The 27,658-nt window shown below is 41.0% G+C and overlaps 1 protein-coding gene across 1 annotated transcript; it reads right to left on the bottom strand.

The window, feature by feature from the left end:
• Positions 1 to 299: 299 nt before the first annotated feature.
• swap70b (switching B cell complex subunit SWAP70b) lies at positions 300 to 26,994 on the bottom strand. The gene is made up of 12 exons (XM_072386393.1): positions 26,665 to 26,994; positions 23,760 to 23,900; positions 13,929 to 14,102; positions 12,646 to 12,873; positions 12,155 to 12,301; positions 11,741 to 11,849; positions 11,364 to 11,545; positions 6,539 to 6,646; positions 5,794 to 5,960; positions 4,431 to 4,629; positions 2,360 to 2,456; positions 300 to 1,906 (listed from the first exon to the last, which is right to left on the bottom strand). Exons 1-12 carry the CDS (start codon positions 26,758 to 26,760, stop codon positions 1,788 to 1,790), a joined length of 1,767 nt encoding a protein of 588 aa, XP_072242494.1. The 5' UTR covers positions 26,761 to 26,994; the 3' UTR covers positions 300 to 1,787.
• Between the last annotated feature and the right edge of the window lie 664 nt (positions 26,995 to 27,658).

Here is a 27,658-nt window from a genome sequence, read left to right as displayed (position 1 = left end):
CAAATCAGCATTTCTGGAACCGAAAACTGAGTTTTGAGTAGATCAACTCAGAGTTTAGGATTATACTCAGAGTTTGTTGAACCTGCTTTGTGAAACGGACCCCTGGGGGAGCGCAGTTCTCTTCTCGGTCCATAAACCCAACTAAGTGCAGCAACATGTGGATTTTGGCTTTGTGCAGTATCCACGTTATCCCTTATGTGTTCCGACTGTATTCTACATTCAGTTTGTTTAGGACAGCTTTTTAAGTCGATAAGCAACGAGGAAGTCGTCAAGATATTCAAGATGTTTTATTACATAGTTCAGTTTTCAGCTTTTTACAAACATATACATAAAAAAACCCAAACGAATTTCACACATGGCGGTGCTACAAGAAACCGATGCTTATTGGACTGTTTAATATGTTAAAGTTCCGCTTATTGATGCAGAGCTAAATCTAGTTTCAACCTTGGATAATGATAAACTATTTAGTGAAAATTACATTTTTCCCCCTAATGTTTTTTGGGAAGACCGCTTTGTTAAGAGAATAAAGAAACCAGCACGATGGATAAGTGCACATAAAATATGTACAAAAATTATTCTCATTCATGTAAAAATGAATACAGAGTGACACAGGACACCTCGTTTTAAACTAACATTCTCAGGATAATTTTTATGCAACTGGACACACACACACACACGTTAGAATGGTTCTTTTTTTCCCTCCTTTTTCTAAACATACATAAGAGCCAAGAGAAAGTAGAATAACATGAAATAAGGTGCACATTCCTCCACTCATAACAAAGAAATGGGATTTTGACATCAATCATTTCAAAAGTTCATTTTTAGCCTCTCCATCTGGGAAACCTGATGGCAGAAATAAGCTGCCCCCCTTAAAATCAACAGACTTATGTTATGTTAGATTGGTAAGATTTTAGTTTTGATCATCTCTTACAGATTTCACTCCATCATGAAGTAAAAAACTAAACTAACTCATAACATTCTATAAAGTAGACAGATAACTTTAATCGTTTGCAGACTATTGGTCCTACAAGAGCGTAGATAGTAAAACATTTTTAAAAAAAAGCATATTTAACAACTTGTCTGCTTGCCTTCTGTTTCATTCTGCTGTCATGTTTGGAATGCTGTGTGAAGCACGGAGGCCTGGTGCAACATGAGTATTGGCCCATGTGTAGGGATGCCTCGGGTCTCACCGGGTTAAGGCTTCAGGTTAAATGTTGCATCAATAATAACTTCTTTTTTTTTTTTTAATAAGAGGGAAAATACTGTATTTGAAGTAACTATCCAGCTCTGTGGTTCATGACTAACATATCCTGCAAAGATCAATATTGATGCCTCCGTCAGCAAGTGAGCTTCACTGCCTCTCCAACTCCTTTTTTGCTGCTTAATTGTACAAGAGCCCATGATGACTGCCAAATACATTTAGCAACAAAATATTTTATATTTTTTTTAAAAACAGCAAAGCTTTTACTGTTCCACAATTCTCCAAAAACTTTTCCTGATAAATTTGTGAACTTCACCCAGACTTAAGTCCCATAACAGCTCCTTTAATCCATGGTGCTATACAGTAACAGAATTAAAAGTAGTCATTTTAGTGCTGATTGCTAGAGGAAAACACTTATTTAATAGAATATGTTTTCACCATGGTAAATATCTTATTTGGATTCAAGTGAAAAAAAAATAAAATCCGGTCTCCAGGATTCCTTCCAGTCGGTGCTGCTGCAGACAGCACATCCCTTCAGCTCCTCTGAATTAGCGACGTGTTTCAGGTTAAGTGTCTGGCAGCAGCTCTACTGGGCCTGTGCCGCTTGGTTCTTCATCTCCTGCCATTTCTTCTCCCTCAGAATGAGCTCGCTTTCAGAAAATGCTGCCGGTCCCCAATTTGTCATCTTCTGCTGCCCCTTCGAACCTGGCAAAGACAAGTTTCACATTACTTATCCACAACTTCCACAAGGTTTAGCTTTAAAAAGTCATTCTATTAGAGTTGTGATTCACACTCAACTTCACAGCGATGTTACGGTTTCTGTTTAAAGGCTCAAACTTGTTTATGTGGCATTTAATCAAATACTGGCACAGATACGCGTGATCCTGACATGAATTAAAACACACTCCAGTTGGTCCACACAAAGGATGGAAATCAAATCAGGCAGTTAATTACTTCAGCTTTTAAACTTTGGTTTTACTCTGATTTCATCTTTCAACTCTCAAACTGCTCACTGGCTATGGCTCAAGAAGCGGTTACAAATGTGAGCAGATGCAACTATTTCCATCTCTGTTTGTTAAATGAGGTTTTAATCGTCAAACCGCAGACTGTCGGTCCTCACAAACATCGGAGTACAGACAGGCGGGGGTGGGTCGTTACCTGGTTGAATGAGTCGTAAAAACCCCTCGTGTTCAGCCACTTTGTGCTTCCAGGTCTTGGTGTTGTTGGTTGCATCTTCCAGTTTCTTCATCACCGTCTGAGAAAAACATGGAAAAACTGTGTTAGAACACTCAGCATCGTTTTTAAGGGTTTTTAAGTGAATTAAAAAGAGATTATTTTGTTTCAGACAAAACCTCATGTAATCAGATATCATCTCCAGGATTATCTGTAAATAAAAGCTTCACATGCTGCAGGTCGACTGTGACACCATGTGGTAAAGAAAGGCACGACTACCAATACAGATACTAATAATAGTGATTTTTAATCACTGTAACAGATATTAGCCATAAAGAGAGAAAAAAAATACATCTTATCAGTTTATATCTACTCGATCATTTTTACCATTTTCTAGAACAGTGAAGAGGAAGACTTGATATGTCAAAACTATGCAGTAACACAAATGGTATTATGTAGTGAGAAAGAAAACAGGAAAATCCTGTTTATATTTCTGATTCTTCTGTGTAGCCAATGTTTGACTGGATGGCAGCTTTACAGGCCTGAGACTAACATAACATCATTTAGAGAGACATCCCCCCGTGTGCATAAGGCTCTCCACTTCACACTGTATGTTAGGATAAAAGGAACTCAAGGACCAGATGAGGAAATAAGGTATAAAACCATCTCCAAAGCTTTGAGTGTTCTCCAATACACGGTGAAACAGTCTGGGTCAGGGAAGCGGCTAGAAACCAACCATCCATCAATCTAACTGGGCTGCTGGAGTCTCCCGCAGAGATGGGAGAAGCTATTAAAAAGGCGACCATCAAGGCAGCGCTCCATCACTCTGGCTTTCATGGAAAAGCAGGATGATGGAGGCCCGGATAAAAGGCAAATGACTGCCCAGCTGGTGTTTGCTAAACAACTTTCCAAGCAGTCCGATAACAAGAAAAAAAAAAAAAAAAACTCTTAAAACATGACTTAGAAATGTAAATATCTGCTGAAGAGGCGCACTGATCACCACCTGACCAACAACAGCCCCTGCAGTGAAACTGCAGTGGAATCGTGCTATGGGGTTACTTCTCAGTGGCAGGGACAGAGTGGCACATCAGAACCGAGGAACGCAAGCATCCGAATACAGTCAGGCTTTCAGGAAAACCTGCTTCAGAGCGCAGCGACCTCACGTGGGAACGGCTGTTCATTCCTTTGTTACAACAGCTGGAAACGAATAGTTAAGATGAAACGAAGGGACCCAACCAAAGAACAGCTGTGGAGACATCTGAAGATGGCAGTTTAAAAATGCTCCTCGTCTAATCTGACGGAGCCTGACGTGGAAATCCTTTCACTTGAATCTGTCCCCAAGAAAAGAATGAAGTGCCCAGATTCTGTTTCACGAAGCCAGTTCAGGCCGCAACGGCTGCCAAAAGGGGCTTCTACAACACATTCACTTTAAGGTTTTAACACTTAAGAAAATTAAAGATTTTGATATGGGATTTTTATCAAAATTTCAGAAATCTTTATAAAAAGTGTGAGAGGCTGCTGGAAGAAAACTGTAAAAGAAGAGCTACTGTTCTGTTCTCTCTGGTTTATCGGCTCTAATCAGCCTCAAATCAACAATAAACAGACTTCAGATCAAACTGTGTGAATCCTTCACAGGGTTCATGTGGGAGCCGCTTAGAGCAGACAGAAATCACTACTGATCCAATGTCAAAATCTGAGTTATCTGGTTAAAACACCGTCTTCACGAGATGTTAGAAGCTGTGACGGTGCTTATTGAAAAGTCAAAGCAACATGACCCTGCAAGGCCATCGCAGCATGCTACAGTGACATGCTACATTCCCACCTGCTGTGAGATAAGTGGGACCTTCATTTGAACACGAGAAGGCCACAAGACAAAACACACCTCTGGACTCTTTAAAGGAGATTTGACCAATTAAACAGAGTGATGGAGAGACTGTAATCATTTAGGACGAGCTGGACCGCAGAGAGGGGAAAGCAGCCACTGCTCAGCATGTTGACAGCCTGTGGGAAAAGCTCAAGTTGATACATAAAAAACAATCTCTTTCTGTCAGCTGACCTGGTACTGCTGCAGTGCCCCCTGCCTCTCTTGCTCCAGCTCGTCCAGTTGTTTCATTGCAGCCTGCAGGGCGCTCTCCTTTGCCAGACGCTCCTTCTCCAGCTCCTGTTTCTCAGCCTCCGTTTCTGAGATGGCCCGCTGCTGCCTCAGGTGGATCTGCTCCAACTCTGCTCTCTTCGTGGCCTCTTCTTCAAGCAAGCTGATCCACACACAGAGGGAGATGAGTTAAGCCCATAATGACAACCTGCAATTTACCACAGGCAGCCTTCTCATTTACAGCTGCATGCATACACACATTTCCTTCTTTTCAACTCATGCCACACCATGAGCGGCTTGTATAAACCAGCATTTGTGTATTTTAAATAATAAATCCAAAAATTGTGAAACACTTCAAGCAATGAAATGCAGCAGGTATGTTCAGTGACATGCATTGGTGGGAGTGGCCTGTCCATATGTCAGCAGGTGGTGCTATGGTGTCATTATGGGCTGTTTTTAACCACCAAAGTCCAACTAAATGGTTCTAGATCCTCGGCCAAGTCCAATAGGGACTACAGTGGTGACACAGACAAAAAAAAAAGGTTGCAAACCTGCTTTATATCTGTGATCAGTCTGGAATATCTAATCAACCGAGTTGCTTCAGTGTGTAAGACACGTTTTTATTCATTCATATGTGTAATTCGGTTTAATTAAACCATCACCACGTATTGTTCTAGCTGAAAACTTAAAGATTAATCTCAAATATTCAAATCTGCTTTTCATTCAATTTTAAACTTTATATGAAAATGTATTCAATGTGGTGGAAGATTAAAATTAGAGTGGATCACTTGGATGAGAACATTCACTAAAAAGGCCTAAAGCGCTGACAGCCATCTTCCATACAGAGATTTAATTTAAGGACAAAGACACACTCTACACTGGTTAGTCAAACATGAGGTGGAAAGTTATTGTCAGCAAAGAGGAACGATGGACAAGGAAGGAAATGCGGTGGTAAGTAGAGGTTGAGCGCATGGCTGTTTTTTCTTAGATTTCTAGAAAAACAGACTCGGCCCATGAGGCTCTTTGGACTAAATTGGCAAGTTTGTAGTTAACAACTTTCACATTTGATTAACATTTGGTACCATCAGTACCAGATATGACAGTAAGGAACTATCAAAGAGGATTTGTGTTGAAAATGTAGTATTTTTACTGTACTTCCTGCCTCATGTGTCTGCCTTGCTCTACATTGACAGCTTCTTTTGTTATAGCTGCCTTTGCAACTTCCTCTCTTTTGCCAAGCGGACTTTAACAGAAAGCGCCAATATGACTGGACGGGCTGACTTGTCTCGATCTTTGACATTTGTCCCTCCTCCACATTGTGACTGACCGTGCTTGCAGCTTACGAACGGTTTCCTCATCCTGTCTGGCACGCCTCTCGTCCTCCAAAGCGTCCTCCAGCTGGTGATACATGTCCTCCAGCTCGCGGACCCTCTGCAGGTACTGTTCCAGTTCAGTGCTCTTCTGGGCCACCTGCTCCTCCATCTGCTGTCGTACCTGTTAAAAGGAAAGCAAAGGAAGTCAGTGTCCATACTTCAGAAAACTTTTATTCACGTGGTCCTGAAGGAGTAGGTTTGGTTTTCAGAGTGAGACTGATCTAAAGTTCATGTTCTGAACAGTGCTGAACAGACTGTGTGAAAAACTGCATTCCTGTACAACTGTAAATATGTGTTTGATATACACATTTACACCTGGCTGAGTTATTTTTTTAATCATTAAAGAAGTAAGACGTGTGGAAACAGAAGTCCACAGATCAACATCTTTCTGCTGTTAGACCACATCTGTGCTGTGTACCAAACATGTCCAGATGTTATCAGACGCACTGACTCTTCTCTGGTTGTTATTTAGAGACAATTATGCGTTTCAATCTGACTGTGAAGCCTGCCAGCATTAACTGAGCCCAACTGCTTTATCAAACATTCTATTAATAATTGTGTGGCGATGACACAGGTTGAAGCGTCAGACCTGAAAACAAATCAATCCTGTTAACCTCAAGAGGAAACCGCATTAAAGTTGTTCTCACTTCATCTCCTCTGATGCAACGATTCCTTCAAAGGTAGCACAGAGCAACGTACCATTTTCTCTCTCTCCAGGTCCATCTTGTAGCGGTCCTGGAGTTCAGTTTGAGTCTGAAGACGTCTTTTTTCTTCTTCTGCTGCTTTGCCTGCTGCCTCCTCCAAAGCCTGGCCACAAAAAACAAAAACAAAAAAAAAAAAACTCAAAAAACAGTAATTCAGTAAAAACTAGAAAAGAAGATGGGTTTAGATGAAGACCATCACTCAATCAGGTGGGATTTCTGTATGAGACCTGAAGTGAACTGTTAACAGAACTGTAACATGAACAGAAGTGAAGGCACTGCCTCTGAAATGCATTTAAATGTAAACTAGTCTTTACACCTTTGACAGATAAGCTACAGAATCGGAGACAAACTGAGCACATGCTTTACTGAAATTCCTAAATCCTTTTTATTAGCACTACAATCAAGCTTACGAGCGTTACGAGATAAAAATTGAAGCGGACACGGTTTCCATTGTTAGTCAGCAGTTGTGGATTCAAGCCTGCGCTGTGTGAAACCTAATGAGGAAGATCTGTTCTCGCTCATCTGCCCTCATTCTCTGCCGTTTGCTTTGCTTGGTCACTTCTACTTTCCCACGCTGTCAAATTCACCTCATTAACAGTCTCTCTTCACTAATCTGCTCCAGTCGTCTCCTTGCTCGTTATAGTTTGAGCCAACTCGTCTGTTTCCCCTTTCTTTGGAACTCTTGCTCCGTCATTCTCAAATCAGGGGGACTTTTTGCTCGACCCATCTGCATGTTTGCTCCTGAGGAGCCTCGTCAGATTTCTGCCACCTCCATCTCTGCTCATCCAACACTAACAAATCCCCACTCTTTTACTTACAAAAACTGTTCCTCTTCCTCTCCACTCTACCATTTGTCTTTTCCTTTATTTCAAGTAGAAATGCTTGTGTAACAACTCTGCTTCGATCATAAACTCTTTCTTGGCAGTTTATGCTTCTGGAGCTTATAGGTAAAGAATTAAGACTGTGTCTTTATACTTTTTTTTTTTTTTTTTTTTTAAAACAAAGGAGAAATCAATCCTGAGATAAGCCAAGTCATGCAGGTCGTTAAGCCGTAACCTCTTGACTCACATCACCCAGCTGTGAACTGTCTGTAGACTGAGACAGTAAACCTCTAATAACAGTACACTGTCAGAGGAAGTATTGTGGGTGGGTGTGTGTGTGTTGGTTGTCATATACTGTATGTGTGCTCATTGTGCATTCATGCAACCAACTATGCGAGACGGACTTTAGCACCTCAATGGCAGATTGTTGTGCTTTCTGAGATTGTTGTCACACAAAGACTAAGCTGTCTTCTTGGGCTCTGTGCTTTCCACAACTGTAATGAGAACTATGTCAGTCTGACTGTTGCTGCATCTCGGTTTGTCACAATGAAGCTGGTGTGTGCCACATGCTCTGGGCTGCACTGAGCTCACTCATTTCTAATTAACACGGTGAGTTCAAGTCAGTGATTTGATCCTCACCGTTTTTTGGACTTTGTGAATGAATGAAACAAAAAAGCATTTCGATCAAATTACCCCCTTTTTAAAAAAAATCTTTGTTCTTCACTCAAGTCTTGTGCTTATTAACAACAACTATGTTTTTTGGTGTAAAAACTTCAAACTAGTTCTTAGACATTAAATGTTCATCCATAGCTGCAGGCAGAAACAAGCATCGTCCCCTCATATAATTAAATAAAAATGTGTGAGACGTTCTCCTACCGACACACATTCAACTTTAATAAAAGCAGAACATGCGGCTGTTGTTCTCACACGAGTTGTACCTCAGACCAGGTCCACACTCTCTTAGGAAAGGGAGCGACTGCAGTTTTTATTTCACTGTTATTTTGTCCTCAGTTATATTCCCTATTGTGAAAAAAAAATTTTAACCCCTAAGAAAGGTACAGACTAAAGCAACAATGATATTTCTAACCAACACTGTAACTCTAAAACATACAGATATCTGTAAGCAGTCAAAAGAGTAATTGTTCTTCAGCCAAATGTATGACATCACCCCCTTTCATGAAGTTGACGCTTCCTGCTCACTTCACAGTTTCACCCAAAATTTAAAGGAGCAGGCAAACATCAGTGGTATTTGGGGAATCCACATAGTGACTTTTACCACTGCTGCTCAACATTGTCCGCTGACTGGAAGGTGAGTCAGGTTTAGGATGATTAGCTGGAAAAACATGTTTAATGCTCCCCATTCTATTCACATCCGTTTTCAAAGAGTGACTCGCTGCAGCATGCAGGGTGAGGCTTATCTATTATTGGTATTCATGAGCTGGCAGTGAGTTTCAGAGGAGACCACCAGATCCTTTAGGTGACCTACTTTAACTACGTGAACAGTGAAACTAATGCATCACAAGGACACTTTGTTGATTGTAAGAGCACTACAGATAACGCGTGTTTGTTATTTTACGCTGTGATGGAACCTTTGAGGAATGCTGCTGAATCACTTTGAGACTTTGTTTAGCTGACCGCAGCTAGAATAAGTGCAACTAATTATATAACTGATAGGGAAAACATTTCCCGAGAAGACACACAATCAAAAAAAAAAAAAAAGTATTAACATACACTACTCACCAGGAAATGTATGATCTAAACAACTGAGAGCCAATCGTTTAACAGCTGAACAGACAGAATGTTATATGACCGGAGAACGTTATGTTTGCATTGATTTTATCTTGTTAAAGCGTGTATGTTACAGATAAAGCACTCATCTCACTCTATCATCCTCCTGCAATGCGTGTTTTACCTATACAGGCAGCCTTTACGTCACCTTGCGGCATGACTCTGCTTTGTACTGCAGCGTGGAAGCTGAGCTGGTTTTCAGGTAGCGGGACATCAAGCGTGTCATGCAACAGGCCTCCTTCAAATGAACAAGGAGGCTGCTTCTTCTCTCCTCTCCTCGGTGCCGAACCCTCCCTCCTCACTGCTCCACCCTTAGACCCACCTTCCACCCTGAATGATTGGACCGGTTCCCTCTGAGGCACCAAACGTTCATACGGAGTTGCTGAGATTTTTGGTTCCAAGTCCTTCTGAATTTGCTTCTACATTCAGTTTTGCAGATGTATATCTACCGGTTGTAACTTTAATGAAGCTGCCCTTTGTAATGAACGTAGAAATATACTGAACAATCTGAAATGGGGCCAGTTGCTCTGCTGTGGGAAAGACAGAAGTCAGTGGACAAAGAGCGGCACCGTGGTGAAGCAGAACTGAAAATGATTAAGATCCAGTGCAGACGTCTGTGCTTCTCATCCATGCTTCTTGGTTTATTATTTCACACTTCCTCTTTCTGCTGGTTATGAGTATCAAAGTTTACTCTGATAAGAGATTTGGCACAATTCTCTCTTTAATTTGCTTGTTAAGAATTGTAGGCTGAGGCACTTATTTACACCAAGCAGCAGGACCAGATGTTTGTTTACCTCGACCCATTTAACACCGTCTTTCACATATTGTAGCTCCCAGACAGGATTCTTGTTTAAAAAGGACTTTTATGAGTCTCTGTTCCTCCTATTTGTTCACTGATTTTGTTTTTCAATTTCCATTTGCTTCAGCCTAGTCCATCTGCGTGTTTCTAATGACTGCAAATTGACACAGTTTTATTGGGCTGATTTTCAATCAAACTCAGCTTTCAGCCTTTTAAGAAACGAAACTGAAAAATATGTGAATGAAAGCAGCCTTATTGGGAATTTGGCTGCATGAACATGCACTTCAAAAAGTTACAAAACGATGAAACTTAGGAGCGTGTTAGCCTTGACCCATTTGAGCCTACTTTAAAGTACACATAAAGGAGATTTTTGACCCCATACTGCAATACTTGGGTGTTAGTCGAGTTTTGAAAAGCTTGAATTTGTACGGTTTGAACTATCATGTTTAAATGCATTTTAGAAGGCCGCTTTTGGTAAGACTATCAAAATAATTTGTACCGTGTAAACGTGCTGAGTGCAAAAGTCGTGAAAAACTCAACCAATGTCTGGAGCTAAACCCAGTTTCATTGGAAAAAAATAAAACGATTTCCATCAGCATAAATACCCACAAACCTGGAAAAAAAGTCCTATTCAAACTGCAAATGTGCAGACTGTACTGCCTTAGTCATCCAGCAATGATGACTTTATGTGAGCTCCTGGAAGTGGAATTTCTCCTGTCTGACCAGTTCTGGCAACTTTTTAAATCTCGCCGGTTCAGAAACTTGCCCTGGGGAAATCCCCTCACATTTTATACACGTGGTACAATCCAGCTACTTACTTCCTGGATGGATTACTTTTTTATGGTTATTGCTTTGACAGACACTGTTTGTGTTGTGCAGCAGTGGTTACAGCTTTAGCTACAGGTATTGTTCTTTCCGTGACCCAATTCACCTCATTAATCCACATTCTGTCTCTCATTCTGCCACAACGACCGTATTAATCCATTTTTAGTTTTGTAGCGCAGCTGTCTCTTTTGTGCGTCTTCGTCTTTGTGTGGGATGTTTTGTGAGCAACATATCTATGTGGGGCTTTTCAGACTAGACTAAGCTCTAATTAATATGTACAGTCTGTTAGCATGTTCTGGGCATGCAGCACTCACATGCTGTTTTTCCTCACACCATCTTTACCATAAAAATAAATAGCCCCGTCTCACATCACCACAATTCATTACTTCCACATTTTGCAACATGTGTCGAGCTAGTTGTCGTTTTAATTTAGATTTATTCTACTGACACTCCATTTCTGTCTGTGTATTTCTTGGGGTGGTTTTAACAAGTGTTCCGTTCATTTCCATCTATGTACTTTAGAACCTGCAAAAGAAAAAAAAATCCAAGCGTTTCCTGACCACGCTGGAGATGTGTTTCAATCTCACCGTCCTCATGTTCTCCAGTTCCAGCTGTTTGGCCTCGTTGGCCGTCTGCAACTCCCTCATCGTCAGCTCCAGCTCCTCCTGCTCAGCCTGCTGCTTGAGCCTCAGATCCCGGCGCTTCTGTCGGGCCTCGCGGTGTGGCGCCGGTCGGCCCTGGCGCAGTAGATTCACGCAGGTCTGAATAGCTGAGAGGAAACAGGAAAGTGGCACAAAAATTACTTTGTTATTTTACTCCAAGCTCTGACTTTTGGCCACTCTTTGAAAAATGTATGCATATAAAAGGTTTGCAGGTGATGCAACATGGAAGTATTTACTGATGAGCAATTAGAGGAACAGTTCCTGTGATTCTTATTTTTCAATGAAGTCTTCTCACAACTCACCATGGATCCACTCCTGCTTCTTCTTCTTGTCTGACGCGCTGATTTCAAAGCTTTTTAGTGATGACTTGATGAGGAAGAGGCACTTCTTTCCCTCTTTATCTTGTAAAGGCTGCAGTGGAAAACAATACTTATGCATTTTACTAGCTGATAAAACACACATATGCACAAATATGAAGAGAGTCCCATAGTATTCAGTTTAAAAATGCAGTTTACACAGAAAAAAAACGTACAAACCAACTTCTTGACTTATCTTTTTTTTTTTAAATGAACTCGCATGAAGGATGTGAATGAGCCCACTAATGTGGTGCTTGCATTTTGCAATATTCTCCACAGGTGTTTCTAAGCTTCCTGGCATTGATTATCAGGAACCTGACAGACAAGTAAAGAGTTTCAGTAAAAACGGCAGGTTCTTGCCTCCACCGTGCAGCTTCCATCCAACAGGATGTCTCCTTTCTTTTCAGCTAGATCTTCGCCAACATAGTAGGAGATGGTGTTGGGCTTCAGCATGAACCAGCGCTCTGTCCAGTTTTTCCTCTTGTGGCCTTTTTTCATCATATAACCCTGTAGACAGCATGAGGATATGGATCAGGATTACTTTATTTACCTTCCTAAACTGTCCATTTCCTTTTTTTTCCTCTGGCTTTTTTGCTTTTATGTGAACAGATACAGTCAGTATAGTCAAGGTTTACATTTTAGGGGAGTCTTCCAGATCTGTGATAAACAGCTGTATTTGTCAGCAGTTCTACTCAGAAAGAAGTAAATGGTGTAGTGGTTGGGGACTATTTGCTGCTGCGGATCGACACACATTTGATCTCTCTTTGTGGGTGGCAAACTGAAACTGCACTCAGTCAATGGAAGAACAGGCTGAAAAACAGTGGAGTTTAGTCAGTAAGGCTGTCGCCCACCTGTTTGAGCATATCCAGGATGAGCTCCTGGTAGACCTCGTTGATGCCCATGGAGAGAGTCTGGCGGTCCATGCCCTTACTGAAGTGACCTGAGCCCACCAGGATGATGAGCTCCCAGGCATTCAGACGCTGCTGTTTTGAGTTCAGCTGCATCTTGTAGTCCTCAAAACGCTCCTCCACCCAGCTCCCTCCCATCGCCTCGGTTAGCTTACGCAGGAAGTACTCGATCTGAGCATTGAGGCACATAATGCACATGTTTTTTTTTTTTTTTAAAAAGCTGTTTGTTTGGAACTGCTACTACTCTGCATTTTTCCCACTATTCATCTTGTCGAGCTGACTGGTGCGCATATATTTACATTTCTTTTGCAAACAATCTTCCTGTGATTCAGCTCTGATGTTTGTTACACTCAACAATAAATCTTCCAGCATTTGTAAAAGAACAGGAAGCTGGAAACTTCCTGTTCTGATATTTTCTGCTCTGAATCTGATATTTTCTAATGGCCACTTGATGAGATGGTGAAGCCGCATGTGTACAACACACACTGCTGCAAGAGTCTCCCCTGTGGAGTTTAACTGTACGATCATTTAAATAACAAAAGTCTGTTCAGACAACCAGTGGATGAAGTGGGAAGTTTTTCCTCCTTTTACACATGTAAATTAGGGACTTCCCCACATTTTAGTGCTCCAACAGTGCAAACATTTGCAGTTCACCATTTCTAAATATAAACTGTAAATCTAAACAGATTGATTTTCCTGCAGGTTGAAACTTTAGAGGTTACAGTAGAACAGCAGTAAACAGTGAAAGTTGATCAGTATGGACCAAAAATTAACTGTCCTGAACTCTGAAATAGGTCATTTTTTAAAAATAGTATAATCCTGAACTCAGCAGTGAGCAAAAAGTGAAATTCATTGACAGCAGCACGACAAACATGACGTTTCCTTCCTTCAGTGTGTTGGTCACAGTGTCTTTCTAATATAATCCACTAATGAAATTCAGCTCCTTTAAAGTAAACATTAAAGCACTTAATCTTCTTAGACATTTCAGTCTGAAGCAGACATGGGAAATACACAATGTGTTGGATATATAAAAGGAAAAAAAGGAAGTTGTGGTCATATAAATTCAATCCTATAATAAACTGTTTTCAGTGGCGACAGGTGCTCAGTTCTGCATGTCAGTGTATGGGAACATGATTTGTCACCATTAGCTAGATTTTACAGTTTATCCCAACGATGAAGACATAATGAGTCTTATTTTCAGGAGTGAACCTGTAAAGAGAGCTCACCTCTTCAGTGACCATAATCAGCGGGTATCGGTCCTCAGACAGGAAGTTGAAGATGCACCAGATCTTGAAAGCATCATCGTTGGAGATGAACAGCTGATTTTGGTCCAGGTTCTTCCTCGAGCACAATGTCCAGCACATTTTGTCAAAGTCCTGACGGTCAAAGTTACCCGTCACCTGTGAGAGCAGAGCACAACATCTGCGGTGAGTCAAGGGCTCATGTTCGACAGCCAGGAATAACAGCTGGCTTTTTCCAGGAAGAACAGTTTGTAGGGAGGTCGACCAGCAGCAGAGGGCACGGGTAAAACCCTCTGAGCTGGCAAAGATTCACCCTGCTGACATTTCCAGGATAAAAACATGAGCAGACTCAGGTTTTCCGCTCTATATTTGGCCTTGTTGTGTTTCCCTAACTTTTGTGGCCATTTATCCCTCCAATAGAAGACAAAAGCCTTTCATATTTCTTCAATTGTTATGTTACATTAAAATGTCCAAAGCTCAATAAATGAACATAGACTTTCCACTAGATGATCTCTTTGCTTTTAATTTGGAGGTTTAGTTTTTGGACAGTAACAATCCAGCTTTACATACAGAAGCAATACTTGCTGATTTGATCAAAAATAGATTTTATTCTACTACTTATGCAGGATTTTCAGAGTTGAAAATACACAAACCTTATCAGTAGCCCTTTAAATGAGATCAGAACTTTGACTGAATAGGCCCAATAAGCACTCAAACACTTCACATCTTTCTTTGATACATAGTATGGGAATAGCTCATGATGGTGGAGATTCCGTCAGTGTTCAACTCTCAAAAGAAATTTGAGAAGAAAGAAAAACTGGAAGAAAAAGAAAAAAAACATGCTTTGGGTTCAAATTCCAGAGCGAAATGGGAGGAAAGCTCTTGAAAAGATACAATTGGTGCTGTGGAGGGAAATGTTTTCCCCAAGCCGGTGAACAGCAGCGTCTCCATGGAGACGGCTGGCCGGCTGACTGTGCGGTTGTGTGAATTAGAAGTCCGTCTTTTGCCTCATCGAGCAAACAAGCAAATTAACTCCCAATGTTCGCTGCAGTTAAAGCCCAGCTGCACCCTGCAGCTGAACCCATCCAGCCTAACTTATCATAAAAACATAAAAATTATTATCAGCACTAATGTTGTGAGAGCCGTTTCGTGATCTGAACAGTAGGGCTGCCACGATTAGTCGACTAGGCACAATTATGTCAATATTAAAATCGTAGACGGCTAATTTAATAGTCGACGTGTCGTTTTGTTTTGCGTTTGTTTTTTCAAACTTTGTTTTTCTCTCAAAGCTGCTGCGGCACCTTCCACTGCTGCGTCTGCGTTTCTGTCCTTGACTCACATGCGCAGGGGTCAGCCGTGATGCCACAGAAAGTTAAACCAGACTGGTATCATGGCTACCCGGCAACAGAGCTCAAAAGTGTGGGAGCATTTTAAGAATAAAGACAAATGTGTTCAATGCAATATCTGTAAAGCAGAATTTGCCTTACACAGCAGCACAACGACGATGCACAAGCTCCTGAAAAGGAAGCATGTTGTTGTGGCCGATTGTGAAGAGGGACTGTCATCTTGGTAAGCTAACTGGCTAGTTAGCTGCTAAAACTAGCATAAACAGAGAGTTAACGTGCTACTTACTCATATCAATAGCTGTAGACGTTAACATTAGCGATTTATGATTTAATTAATTAGCCTTAGCACACATATTTCATGTTTCCTGTAACGTTATAACAGTGATGTGTTTGAATAGGAACGATAATGTTCTCTAACATTATATTTCAGTGCTAAAAAAGTATGTTCATCTTCAATGGACGGCTTTGTTACAAAGCTAGCTACATGCACACCTCAGCAAGCAAATGTCCTGACTGAGTCCATACTGAACATGTTGGTGTTATATTTGAGTCAGTGAGAACAAAACTTTTTGTGAATAATTCCTTAGTTTCAGGTGCCTACCTCACTTGATTTAAATGCAGCTATGTTTGATGCCAGAGACAAATGAAGGAAAGAAAAACCTAAAAAAATAAACAAAAACCGTAAGTATTTATTTTTGTGTGTTTGCTACACAGTTCAATAATTTTTTGTTGCAACAAGCTGCATATTTCATGCATTGCTCAAGCTGAAAGCTAATGATAGTTATATAAGAGCAGCTGCATCCTGGTGCGATAAGCTGTATGTTTTCTATTCAATATAGGTATGATCCGATTAGTCGACTAATCGAAAAAAAATCGATTAGTCGACTATTAAAATAATCGTTTGTGGCAGCCCTACTGAACAGGAAGTGACATGTGGCATGGTTTTTAAACACGATAATGTTGTCATGCACTGACACAAAGATAAGAGCCAAGCAGTCTCAGACAAGTCAAACTGATTTAATGAGGTTGGTATTTAAAATTGAATCACACACACATGAACATACAGTTACATTTGGGTTCTTCCCGCAGATTGCTTGAAATAATAAAACCATATAATATCTTAGCTAAAACAGAGTCGTCGGAAGTTCAGTGTATTATTATTTAAGCTGCTATAGGCTTAGACTGCTGGGGGACCTCATCTGTCACACCTTTCCTCACTTTGCTCTCTTTTTCCCCTGCTTAATTTCCCCCCTCTTTTCTGTCTTCTCAAACCCCAGCTGGTCGAGGCGGATTTCTTCCCGGTTTCTTCCTGTTAAAAGTCCTTCCTTTCCACAGTTTCGGTGCAATCTGTTGGTTTCTTTCGCTAGGATATTGTTTTTGAATTGGCTCTACATGAGTGAATGAAACACGGCTGTAATTTGGCAATTCATTTCAACCTTGAGTTAACAGACATGAGAGCTGAATAAAAGATTTCAGCTGCTCAGCAGTCTGTGGCTGACATCTGATTCTCCTCTGCATGATGCTCTGTGCATTTTCAGTAGGAGACAGATCTGAACTGCAGGCTGTTGGAAGTCATGCAGAATGAAGTCTGGCATTGTCCTGCTGGAATAACCACAGACGTTGCCTGAAGTTATTATGCTCACTTTTCTTTTCTTTCTTTTCTTTTCTGTAATGTTTTTTCCCACAGGCACATGTTTAGTAGGTGTGCTCTGTCCATGGTCAGAAATCTTTGTGCTGCCTGAGGTCGGCCGCAGAGGGACCCAGCAAACCCTAGCAGACTGGTGTAGATAATGAAATCATCTTTAACGCAGGTCTCCCGCACGTCGATGATGAAATTGTGAATTAGCTTTTAAGCCTTTGGTGGTTGGTCTTTTCATACCCTCACCCATCACCATCTAATCTGTTGATTGTTAATCCTGCAGAATTGTGTTGCTTCTATATTCCATTAACCTTTCAGTCTTTCTTTGTCTGGCTTTGAATATACAATCAAAAGCTTTTCCATTCGAAATAAGCAGAAAGCTGATGAAGTGAATCATTCCAACACTTAAATTAATTTGCGTAACAATGCTGCTTTAGCTGTGCCCTGCTAATTCAATCCTGAACTCTCCCAAAGCTGTTGAATTCTTTCCATTTTCTGTGCTGTGTGTGAGAGAACAACATTCAGCCCAAGTAAATGAGTACACAGAGCTGCGTTTTCTAAAGCTACACAGGATCTGATGTAATTCACTATTGTGCTTTAGGTTGAGTGCCTGTTTGGAAACCTGTTGGGGGAGTGATTTTCTTATTTATTACAATGTACAGTACAGATAGTGTTCATAACAAGTAGTCGGTTTAAACATTTACGCATTTCAACAACCTTCTACCCACAAAAAAAATAAAAAATAAAAAAAAAAACAGTCTCTGAAGTTTCCCAACATTCAACACACCTCAACAATTTGTCATGTCATCACTGACGTTGACCGAGTTTCCTGAAGAGGTACTCAAGGAACAAATGTTCCGTGTGTGGACATGAAGCCGCCAGATGGTCAAAGTTGACATGTTTAAGCCATGGCGTGGGACAGCTAACACAACCTCAAGTACAACACGAACTGCCAAACACGAAATATCACAGATTCACTCCATTTACACTAACTTGGACGGACATTTGAACATTTACCGTTCCGTGACTAGGTCAGTCGAGAAATGAAAGCCCCCCCCCCCCAGCTGCCAACTGGACCGAGTTGTGGGATTACTTTAGAAATTCCGACAGAAAAATGTCTAAATGCAGTGTCATGTAAACGTCAGCTTCCAGACATTAACCAGACTTGCACCTTGACCTGCAAACTGCTCCCGGACAGTTGTGACCTCACATACAAAGAAAATAAACACTGGACAAAATAACAGTTCGGTGGATTCAGATGAACCTGGTGTGCTCCACCATCTTGTGACGCCGACGTCACTGCAGTCACTCACTGACAGCAGCATGTGTGGGTGGTTTGAACACCACTGACCTGTGGCCCCCAGCTTCTAATGAAGGTGAAGAAATAACATTTTAAATCAACTACTTTGGCACAAAAACATTCTAATCAGACTCCACTCTTACTAAATATCATGCTGATGGATACAGTTGTTCCTATTCTGTTTGCAAAAGGGAATCAATGTTTACTGCTTCTTCTATTACATTGTGCAGTACAACTCATTTTTTTGTGCCTGTTTTCCATGATAGGAAGCACCACATAACAGATGTGGTACTGCTTTTTAGTCCTGCCTCAGCCAAAGATTCAGATGAGCGAGGCCACTGATTGGTCAGAGAGAATCATCACCTTAGGGAGAAAGCAGCAGTGCCTCTGCAGCAAGACACAAACTTCCTCATTTGCTCATTACTCATTTGTGTGCATGACTATTAGGAAATAAGGAAACCCTTAATAAAATTTAATTTTCAAACACAAATATCACACACATACCAGCTCATTAAGTTGTGGTGTTGCTTGTTTGTTTTTTCCCTTTCCTGTGGATTGTTAAAAATAACTTAAAAAGCCTGTTGCAAATTCATTCAATTTGAAGACCTCTGTATAATCGCCCCTTGCTTGTTGCTTTAGATCAAAGCATCTGCTGAATTGATAATAAACGCACAGGGTGAGCATGGATGGATTACTGCCAAATGAAAATGACAGTATCGTTATAGTTTGACCAGATTCGGCTTCATTGCAGATGTAATACTGCTCAGAGGTTGTTTTAAAGCGACGCTAGAGAAGGTTAGCAACACTAAGGTTTGTGCTTTGACTCATTTTTGACGTATGGTCACTTTTCTCATGCATGAAGCTGCCTCGGAGCCCCTGCGGGCTGAGTTTTCAGGGGCTGCGCCACACCACGGGGGAACTAAAGAGCAAAAAATGAGCTCATCTATGTTTATTTTTTAATCAAGGGCACGTGCAATGTGCTGTTGTTGAATTTTGGGATGATAATCTCACTTGGGATATATAAACAAATACTTCAATTACATGGTGCTAATCTCAGGTCTGTTCCTGAGGGCTAAATTCCACGTCTGGGTCTGTTGTTACTGACATTAATGAATTTCAACACAGCTGCAATGTTTTGAAAAACCTTAAACTACAAACCTGTTAGGAAACCAACTCTAAAGCCCCCAGATACCCGTTAATGCTCTAACAATAGAGCTTGGGTGTAGCTGTGCTTAAGAAGAAAAAAAAAAAAAAAAAAAAAAAAAAAAAAAAAAAAAAAACATGGAAGGAAACGGCTTTTCCCGGTTTAAACATTTTGTTATTACATTTCAAACCAAAGACGCAAATCAATCCTGTTGTTATTCAGTGCGAATCTCATGTGAGGATGAGGATGGCTGTGTTCAGGTATTTAGAGAGGAGGAACTTCTCTGTCTCATCTGTGTGCTTTTAAGTGAATCAGCAAAGTCTGATTTCAGCAACAGACGAAGAGGGAACACAAGTTGTGAAAGAGGCATTTGTTGTGAAAGAGCACCTCTTTGTACACCATCTTTGTGTCACGTCTTGTTTGTCCTTCTCCCCGGAGCTCACTGCCTCTCTCCTCCTCTCTTTCTCGGTCTCTCTCAGTCTCTACACTTCAACAGTGAGATGCTTGTGAGCATTGCCCCCCCCCCGCAACATGTTTGTTAAGATTCTGGGTCCAAACTTGAGCTTCATCTCCCGCAGTAGCTTTTACAGCTCTCATGCTGACAGCTGCAGAACTGCTACAAGTGGACAGAGATACACAGTAAGATAATAAATGTGTTTACACGGCCGCCGACGCACAAATTATTGTGTCAGGCCGACAAAACAGGACTTTTAAAATGCACTTTGGCATGTTAGTTCAGCTTAAGTCGTAGAAAGAAAAAAAAAAAACAAGCTTTTCAAAACTGGAATAGTAAAATAGGGTCAAATTACTCCTGCATGGACGACGTTCCGCACATGCTTCAAAGTTCTATCTTTTTAGATCTTTTGTTAAAAAAATAGTCTCGAACATTATCTCTCACCATCCACAGCATCTGACATAATTTGATTCCCCTCCCGTGTGCGTGTACTAGGACAAGGACGGTAGTCCTGTTAAAAAGTCAAGTTGAACCATAACAACGGCTGATTGTTATTAGTTTCATTCAGAGGTTTTGCTGAAACAGAGTAATTAATCCCAGTTAAGAGGAGGAGAAAGAAGAGAAGAGACGGTAACTTAAAAGGGGAATTCACTAGAGCTTTGAAATGGTCCAGAACACAAAACTGCAAAAAACAGCAGGTGTTGACCAAAGATAGATCTGGCTTCTAAAACCATATTTCCAAAGGCCACGCTCGAGTAAACCGAAGAGTCAACTGAAACTATTGAGGAGCCTGTCAGCAAAGAAAGAGCTTCCAAAACCAGGAAGTGTGGCAACTAATAAGAGCGCCGTCTCAACTTCGGGCTTTTCGTTTCTTTTCTTCAAAACTCAGCTCCGTCAGGGTCGGGTGGAGACGAGGCTATTTTGCATGTCATAGTTCTCCAAAGTTAAACTCAGTAGGACACGCCCAAACTGATCAAGGTTTTTTTTTTCCCCTTCTTTTTTAGGCGTCAATTATCTCCTGACAATGAAAAAGAATGACACGATGCAACCACAGCAATCCGATGGTTAGAGACCCGTTCACACGTTTCTAAGTCTTTAAACAGACCTTGCATGCTGTAATGTGCCAAAAAAAAACAAAAAAAACAAAAAGAAAACAGGTTTTGGTTGAAAACACTGATCAAGAAATGATTTAAGGAAGCTTCAGTCCATCTCAGCATGGAAACACCACCTGATAAATCTAACTCACTTTTTATTTTGGCCCAAAATTCCTTCCAACAAAACAAACAGGACTCACAACATATGGGTGCTGTCAGTGGATTGTTCTGTGTAGTGGTTTCTCTTTGGCACACACAAAAAAAACCCCAAAAAACCACACACCTTCAGCAAACCACTAAACGTGGAGTCGCACCATTTATCGTCGCAGCCAAATCGATGTGTCGGTGGCAGTTTGCAGAGCTCTACACAAAATTTGTCCTCGGATAAGCTCATGTTGCAGTGGTCTCCTGCATTTTATTTTCTGCTGCTTTCTTCCATAAACACAGAGTGAGTCAGTGAGGATGGTGCACAGTCTCCATCCAGCTCTATTCACTCCCCATCTATAGTACAAATACACACACACACACACTTTTTCCTGACAAGCCACACCATTCATTTGTAAAACAGGATTCTTGTTGTCCTGCTTTTTGAGTTTCTGGTTTTCACACACACACAAACACACACACACACACACAGCTTCCTTGTGAGACCGGGTGGAGTTTCCTCAGCAGTAAGGTCAGTTGTATGCTTTGACCCCCCCCAATCCACAGAACAGCTACCTTCATGTCAATGGGTGGGTGGGGTTGTGTGTGGAAAATTACGTACAAGTTTGTGGATGTTGGGGCAAGGCTTTATGTAATGTCCACCCATGACTTCATGTCACTTCATCTGAAGCTAAATCAGGAATTTACATTTTCAAAAAGAAAAAAAAAAAGTAGCGGTTGAAGTTTCGAGTAACTGGCCATGAGTCAGAAAATGTCTCCATAGATTGTGAAATGTGGAGAAAATGACGCATCAGAACATAAAGATCACTTTCTTTCAATTTGAACTGTCACTCATGTACAAATCATGCCGAGCTGGAAACGCTCTTACAGAACATACTGGATGTCAGACAGTGTGAAACAAGAGGATTTGTCCATGTTTAACATTTGTTAAGCATGTTTTTCAACTTCCTTCCAGACAACTGCTGACCAAAGAGGCTGAACAAGGAACTGATGATACAACTTTGACAAGAAAAAAAAAATTTAAATTCCAAAATTTCTCACAAGTTGCTCACTCTTGCACCAAAGAACAGCGAAGGTCAGTCAGGGAGAGGAGCTACTGGGTCACGCAGTTAATAAGTCACCAGCACAGACGTCATAAAAGTCCAATTAAAGTTTAACAGGACAAACCAGGAGAAAGAATAGAAAACTACAGCTCATCCAATCATCTGTCAGTCTGACAATGGATCAGCTCACTTCTTCACTAGCTCCAAATGTGGCTCAAATATGAAATCGAGGTAATATGTTACAATGATAGATTGTATCTGTCAAGCAGAGATTACCCCGACACTCAGAGAACCTCCAATGGATGTTTTCCTCTGCTTTCTGACATTTTCCATTGACTTGTTATATTAAACAACCATTATAATAACACCTGTATGAGACATTAAATCAAGGAGCCTCTTGCATAAAGAAATACTTTTTTTCCCCCCCCCTTTTCCACTTTTCCACCGTGTTGTTTTGACGTTTGCTTTTCCATTCTGTGTCACGCTTGGGTTCCATCATCTCCTCGCTCGTTTCCTCGGTCTCTTCACCCGTGTTCACTCATCCTCAGCTGCACTCATTCACCAATCACTCTCCTCTGCATTTAAACTCCCGGTTTCCTTCTCTCTTTGCCAGAGCCTCACCGCTACGCTGTCTGGTGCTGCTCGTAGTTCCTTGTTTCTATTTTGCTCAGTCTAGCTATTCAGGGCTGTGATTTAGTTTTTCCGTGTTTTAGTTTGGTGTATTCCCCACTTTGAAACAAATAGTTTCGTTTCATTCTTCTAAAAGTCGAATCATTCCATGCAGGTTAGATGATTTATTTTGACAACAGGGAAGTGCTTTGGTTCTCTTTTGCATACCAATTCTTTTCAGTAACTGCCTCGAAGTGAACTGACACATTGTAACCACAGCACTGATTTTCTCATGCCATTCCTCATCAGCACAAGTGGTGAGTTGTCATGATTCCCCATTCAGATCTGGCCGTCAGTTGGTTCTCTGGCAACCAAGATTCTAGGTTTTAAGCCAAATCTTATTTTGGGAAAAATCCCAGCGGTGTTATTGACAAATACGAACCACAACGAGTCTTTGCAAGTCGAGGCCTGTTTTACCTAGTTTTCATCCCTCTGTCAAGTTATCTTTAACCCAAGAAGGCACAATGGAGGAAGAAGTGTTAATCATCAAATAGTTTAGATTTGCTACATCATAAATTCATTTTATGACTGCAAAGTACGCTTTGGAAATCACCAAGCACTGATATGGATTACTTTTTTCTGCCACATCAGATGAGATGCAAAAAACAGCCCAACATAGCTAGTTAGCATTAGCACAACATATGCAGGACAAAGCTAATAAATGGACAGTCCGTTGGCCAAACTCTAAATCACAGCCTCTTTTTTGGCTCTCTGATTGTAAAACGATCCCAAAATGAGACTATAAAAGTCAAATCAGTGATAGTTAACGTCCCCTCTACAACAGAGGAAATCATTCTTTGTCTGTTTTCTGGCACTGATATGGAGCTAGATGAGAATCACCTGCACATGTATGTGACCCACAGAAGAAAACACTACAAACATGATTCCCTGGAGAAGGCCAAAGACACAGGATAAGCACCACTTTAGTTGGCTTGGACTGGCTGTGTCCATGTGTTACTGACCTTATCCAGGATGAACTTGTTCAGGTATGGCATGTATCCCTGGTTGGAGACGGGACCCTCATCGTCATCCTTAAAGTGCTCTTCCAGTGCCACTGGGTCGTGTGGAATCCTCAAGACTGTACATAAGTTGTGAGACAGCACCTGAAATCACAACCCCATCATAATCAGCGCTACTATGGGAGAGATGAACATAGCAAGTACAAGTCATTTCTGAAAGGACTCCACAAGCTAACAGATCAATTTGCTTACTCCTGCCAAACAAAAAGGTGTTCAGGGTCTGACCTGAGAAAGTCACTCGCTGTTTCACAAGGGGAGCTGAATCAAAGCTCAAAAGAAATAGATCCAAATCAAAAGTGAAACCCAACTCTGAGCCACTCGAGCAGCTCTTGGACCTTAGCATCTCAGAAAAACCAAAAGAATCTCGACTCCAGTCTTATCCCACTCTTTGTCAGAGGCTTTTTAACCCAATTAATGCAGTTTATTTAACGATGTTTGAGAGAAATAAATGAGACTAAGAGTGATGGTGGCTATGGTTAGAACAACATTGCAGCATCATATCTTCACATTACAAATTGTTGTTTGTATAAAATGAAATCCCAAGTAAGAGGACTTTATGGTTTAGTAGATTAATATTGGCTTTTCTCTGTTTTTGTAGTATTACAGAGAATCCTTGTTTTCTGTCTTTGGACGCTACAGCGAGTTAAAAATGTGACTTCTGTTAAGCCTCTTCAATCTGAAACCAAGCCCAGCGAAAGTGGTGAAGACAACGACGAAAACATCACTTCAAATGTACACTAAGGTGAAGATGAAAGCCAGAAGAAAAGCAAGAGTGGAACAATGTCTGCTAGCACCGAAAGAAAGAAACTACAGAGAGGATCCGCCTCACCTCATCTGTTCAAAGTAAACACACCATAGCACAGAGACCGTTTCGCACTGAACTCCAACTCGAGTGGTTCATTTGTGACGTAACCGTGCTTCAGGTTTTTTTTTTGCGATTTAAATATGTTGTGGTTTTCCAGATTTGAATGAGTTCAATTTAAGAATGAACAGCAATGAAAGAGTTCTGTGGGAGACACCGACAGGAAATCCGTGAATCTGCTCCGTGTCCCTTTGAGCACGAGCTGGTTAGAGGTGATGATGAGAGGTAAAGGAGGAGTTTGTCTAAAAATATGAGCCGGCTGATACGCCATTTAAATTGTGCTGCCTACCTGGCACGCCGCTTGTTGCGGAGCTGTTGAAATGGTGCAGACCTACGGTTTTAGAACAGGGGCAGAGTGTTGCTCTCAGGTTTGAGTCATAAGTATGTGAAGTCAAATCAATGGTAATATCTCTGTGGTACATGAATGAGAGCTTTGTTTGCCTTAAACTCCTGAGAAAGCAGAGCTCGTTCTTCTATCAACGGTACTTCCAAACTGAGGGGTGCATAATCGTTTTTAGTCATTGTTCCCTCTTTACACAAGCAACACAGGTAGTACTGACCTGGCTGACAGAGGTATCACATAGGCCAGAGTAGATGTGGCGAAAGCACAACTGAAAGTCTTTAGGAGACCATCTTTGCTCCTTCTGTTGTCTAAGCAAAGCTATAAAGACCTTCTACACACCCCATATTGCCTTTCAGTTGAAAAGCATAAACTTTGTGCATTTTTAAACTATCACAATATTTCTGATGTATTTCTAGGTGGGACTCTAGGTGAGACATTGTCATACTGATCCTTTGAACTTCAATAAACCTCTGGCCTGATTCTTTTTCCCCCCTCAAACATCAACTTTTTGCACTCAAATGGAGGTCACTCTCTGACCAAACAGCTCGGAGAGGACTGGAGCTCCTCAAAAGGCTTCCAGCAGTAAGCTGGCAGTTGGTGAGCAAAATCAAATTTTAATTCCTTTGCTACATATTAGCTCAACGTTTTGCTCAACCAATCAATCACTCACATTTAACAGTAAACAGTTTGGACACACCCACACATTCATTATTAAGGAGGAAGTGTGTTCAAACTTTATTTGGTACTTTACATCATCAACACAATACAGTGACATCAGTGAAAAGTTTTTCTCACGCTTCAGACAACATCAGCTCTGTGGTAGAAGCTAAACACAGACCCTACAAACAGAATCCTACGACCAGCCACTGTTCGTGTGGTGGGGACACACACACAAATATATAAAAAGGAGGAACTAATTCCAGGAACCATTGAAGGCTCCAGTGGTCCAAAAGACCTTGTGGAAACTGGGGCATTTGAATAGAAAACAAAGTGTGGTCCAACCAAGAGAACAAGGGCAGAATAAATGTATCACCTCTTTCAGCAGACACGTCTTTGAGCTCCATTGCATTCTGGTACTTTGAGGATGTTGTTTGAGAAGAAAATAACTAGCCTCAGGTCGTCTCTATAAAAGAGTCTCAGGTAGCTGAAATTAAACTTGACCTTTTGCTGCGGTTTATTTGAACTGCTGCACAAAGCTTGGCTGACACACTGAGTTGTAACTGCGCCGTCAGCATGTGGGTGTGATACTCAGATTGTTAGAACTATTAACAGGAAAGAAATCTTTTTTTTTTTTAAATAAGAAAAAAAAACAGGTTTCCTTGTTTGCTTTTCTTGGCTGTGAGACTGCATTTGGACCAAAACATTTCAGTGAAACAAGTTTACGTTAATGCTCGTAACCGTAACTGTTCCTCCAGATGTTTTCTGCAGTTTTTTTCATCTGTAAAGCTGCAACATTCTGAACTTCAAACAATTAACAGGTGCGCCTCTGCTGTGGCCACACCGAGAAGCGTTGTTTTCAGTGGAAAGAAAGAGGAAGAAAACCAACATTCTTTTCAACGACAAAGGTCCAGAATACCACTCGTCGACAGTGCCTCGCTCAGCTAAAAGAAAAAAAAGAAAGTGGGGTGACTTGAACAGCCTACCTTCAGCTGAGATTTGGAGACTTTCCCGCTTTTGTCCACGTCCAGCGATGTAAACGCGTGCCATATAGACTTTAAAAGTTCCTCCCGCACGGCCATAATGCTGGAATATAACTCGTCCTGTGAACTTTTTTCCCCCCTCTCTCTTGTAACTGAACTTCTCGGACTCTTCCTCTCCTGTTGCTGTCTTGTGTGCGCTGTCTCCGCTGGACACAATGAGAGGAAAAGTCACGTGACGTGCTGTCAGACAGTTAGTGTCGCGTGTTCTGCATGATGATGATGCAGCGAAGAGCTGCAGCACCGCTCAGCGACACGAGCACACACATCAGGAGGAAGATTCGTCCGACATTCATGTCAGGGCTTTATGGAGAACTCCTGCTCGGCTCTGAATGTAGAGCGAGCTAAAATAAAAATGAAAAATAACGATAATATGTCAAATATACCCTTAAAAATGTATTTAATCCAACGGAACCTGAATGTTCTTGTAGCCATTCTATAAAAATGAATTGGATTATTTTGAAATTAATTAATTGGATTTAATTGGATTATGATTACAATGAATTGAATTCCAATTGGCTTGAATTGGACTATATTATTTAAGTGCCTTGAGATGACATTTGTTGTAATTTGGCGCTTTTTAAATAAAACTGAATTGAATTGAATTGAACACAACAAAGATGGTGACGCTAACGCCTGCTGGATTTAAACTGGTAATTTGGGAAATGGGTTGAGGGTTTTTCTTTTTGCCAATAGACTTTTTGCCGTATGGTTCGAAGACTGCTCTATATTGACCTTTTAAAAAAACATTTTCTTCAGCAAAAAGGTCAACCTATTCATGGAAATAGTGGTTACCCCCTTATAAATTCATGTAGTCTGCCCCTTTCTGGTCGTGTTACAACAAAATAAGGAACTGAACATGATCATGTGTGGAGATTTTATGTAATGGACCTGCAGAACACAGTCAAAACAAGAAAGCGAACAAAAACAAAATGACATG

Source organism: Leuresthes tenuis, unplaced genomic scaffold, assembly GCF_036924035.1.
Source record: "Leuresthes tenuis unplaced genomic scaffold, fLeuTen1.0.hap1 SCAF_5, whole genome shotgun sequence".
Taxonomy (NCBI): Eukaryota; Metazoa; Chordata; class Actinopteri; order Atheriniformes; family Atherinopsidae; genus Leuresthes; species Leuresthes tenuis.
Note: the sequence above shows the minus strand (reverse complement) of the source record. Positions and strands in the feature narration are given on the sequence as shown.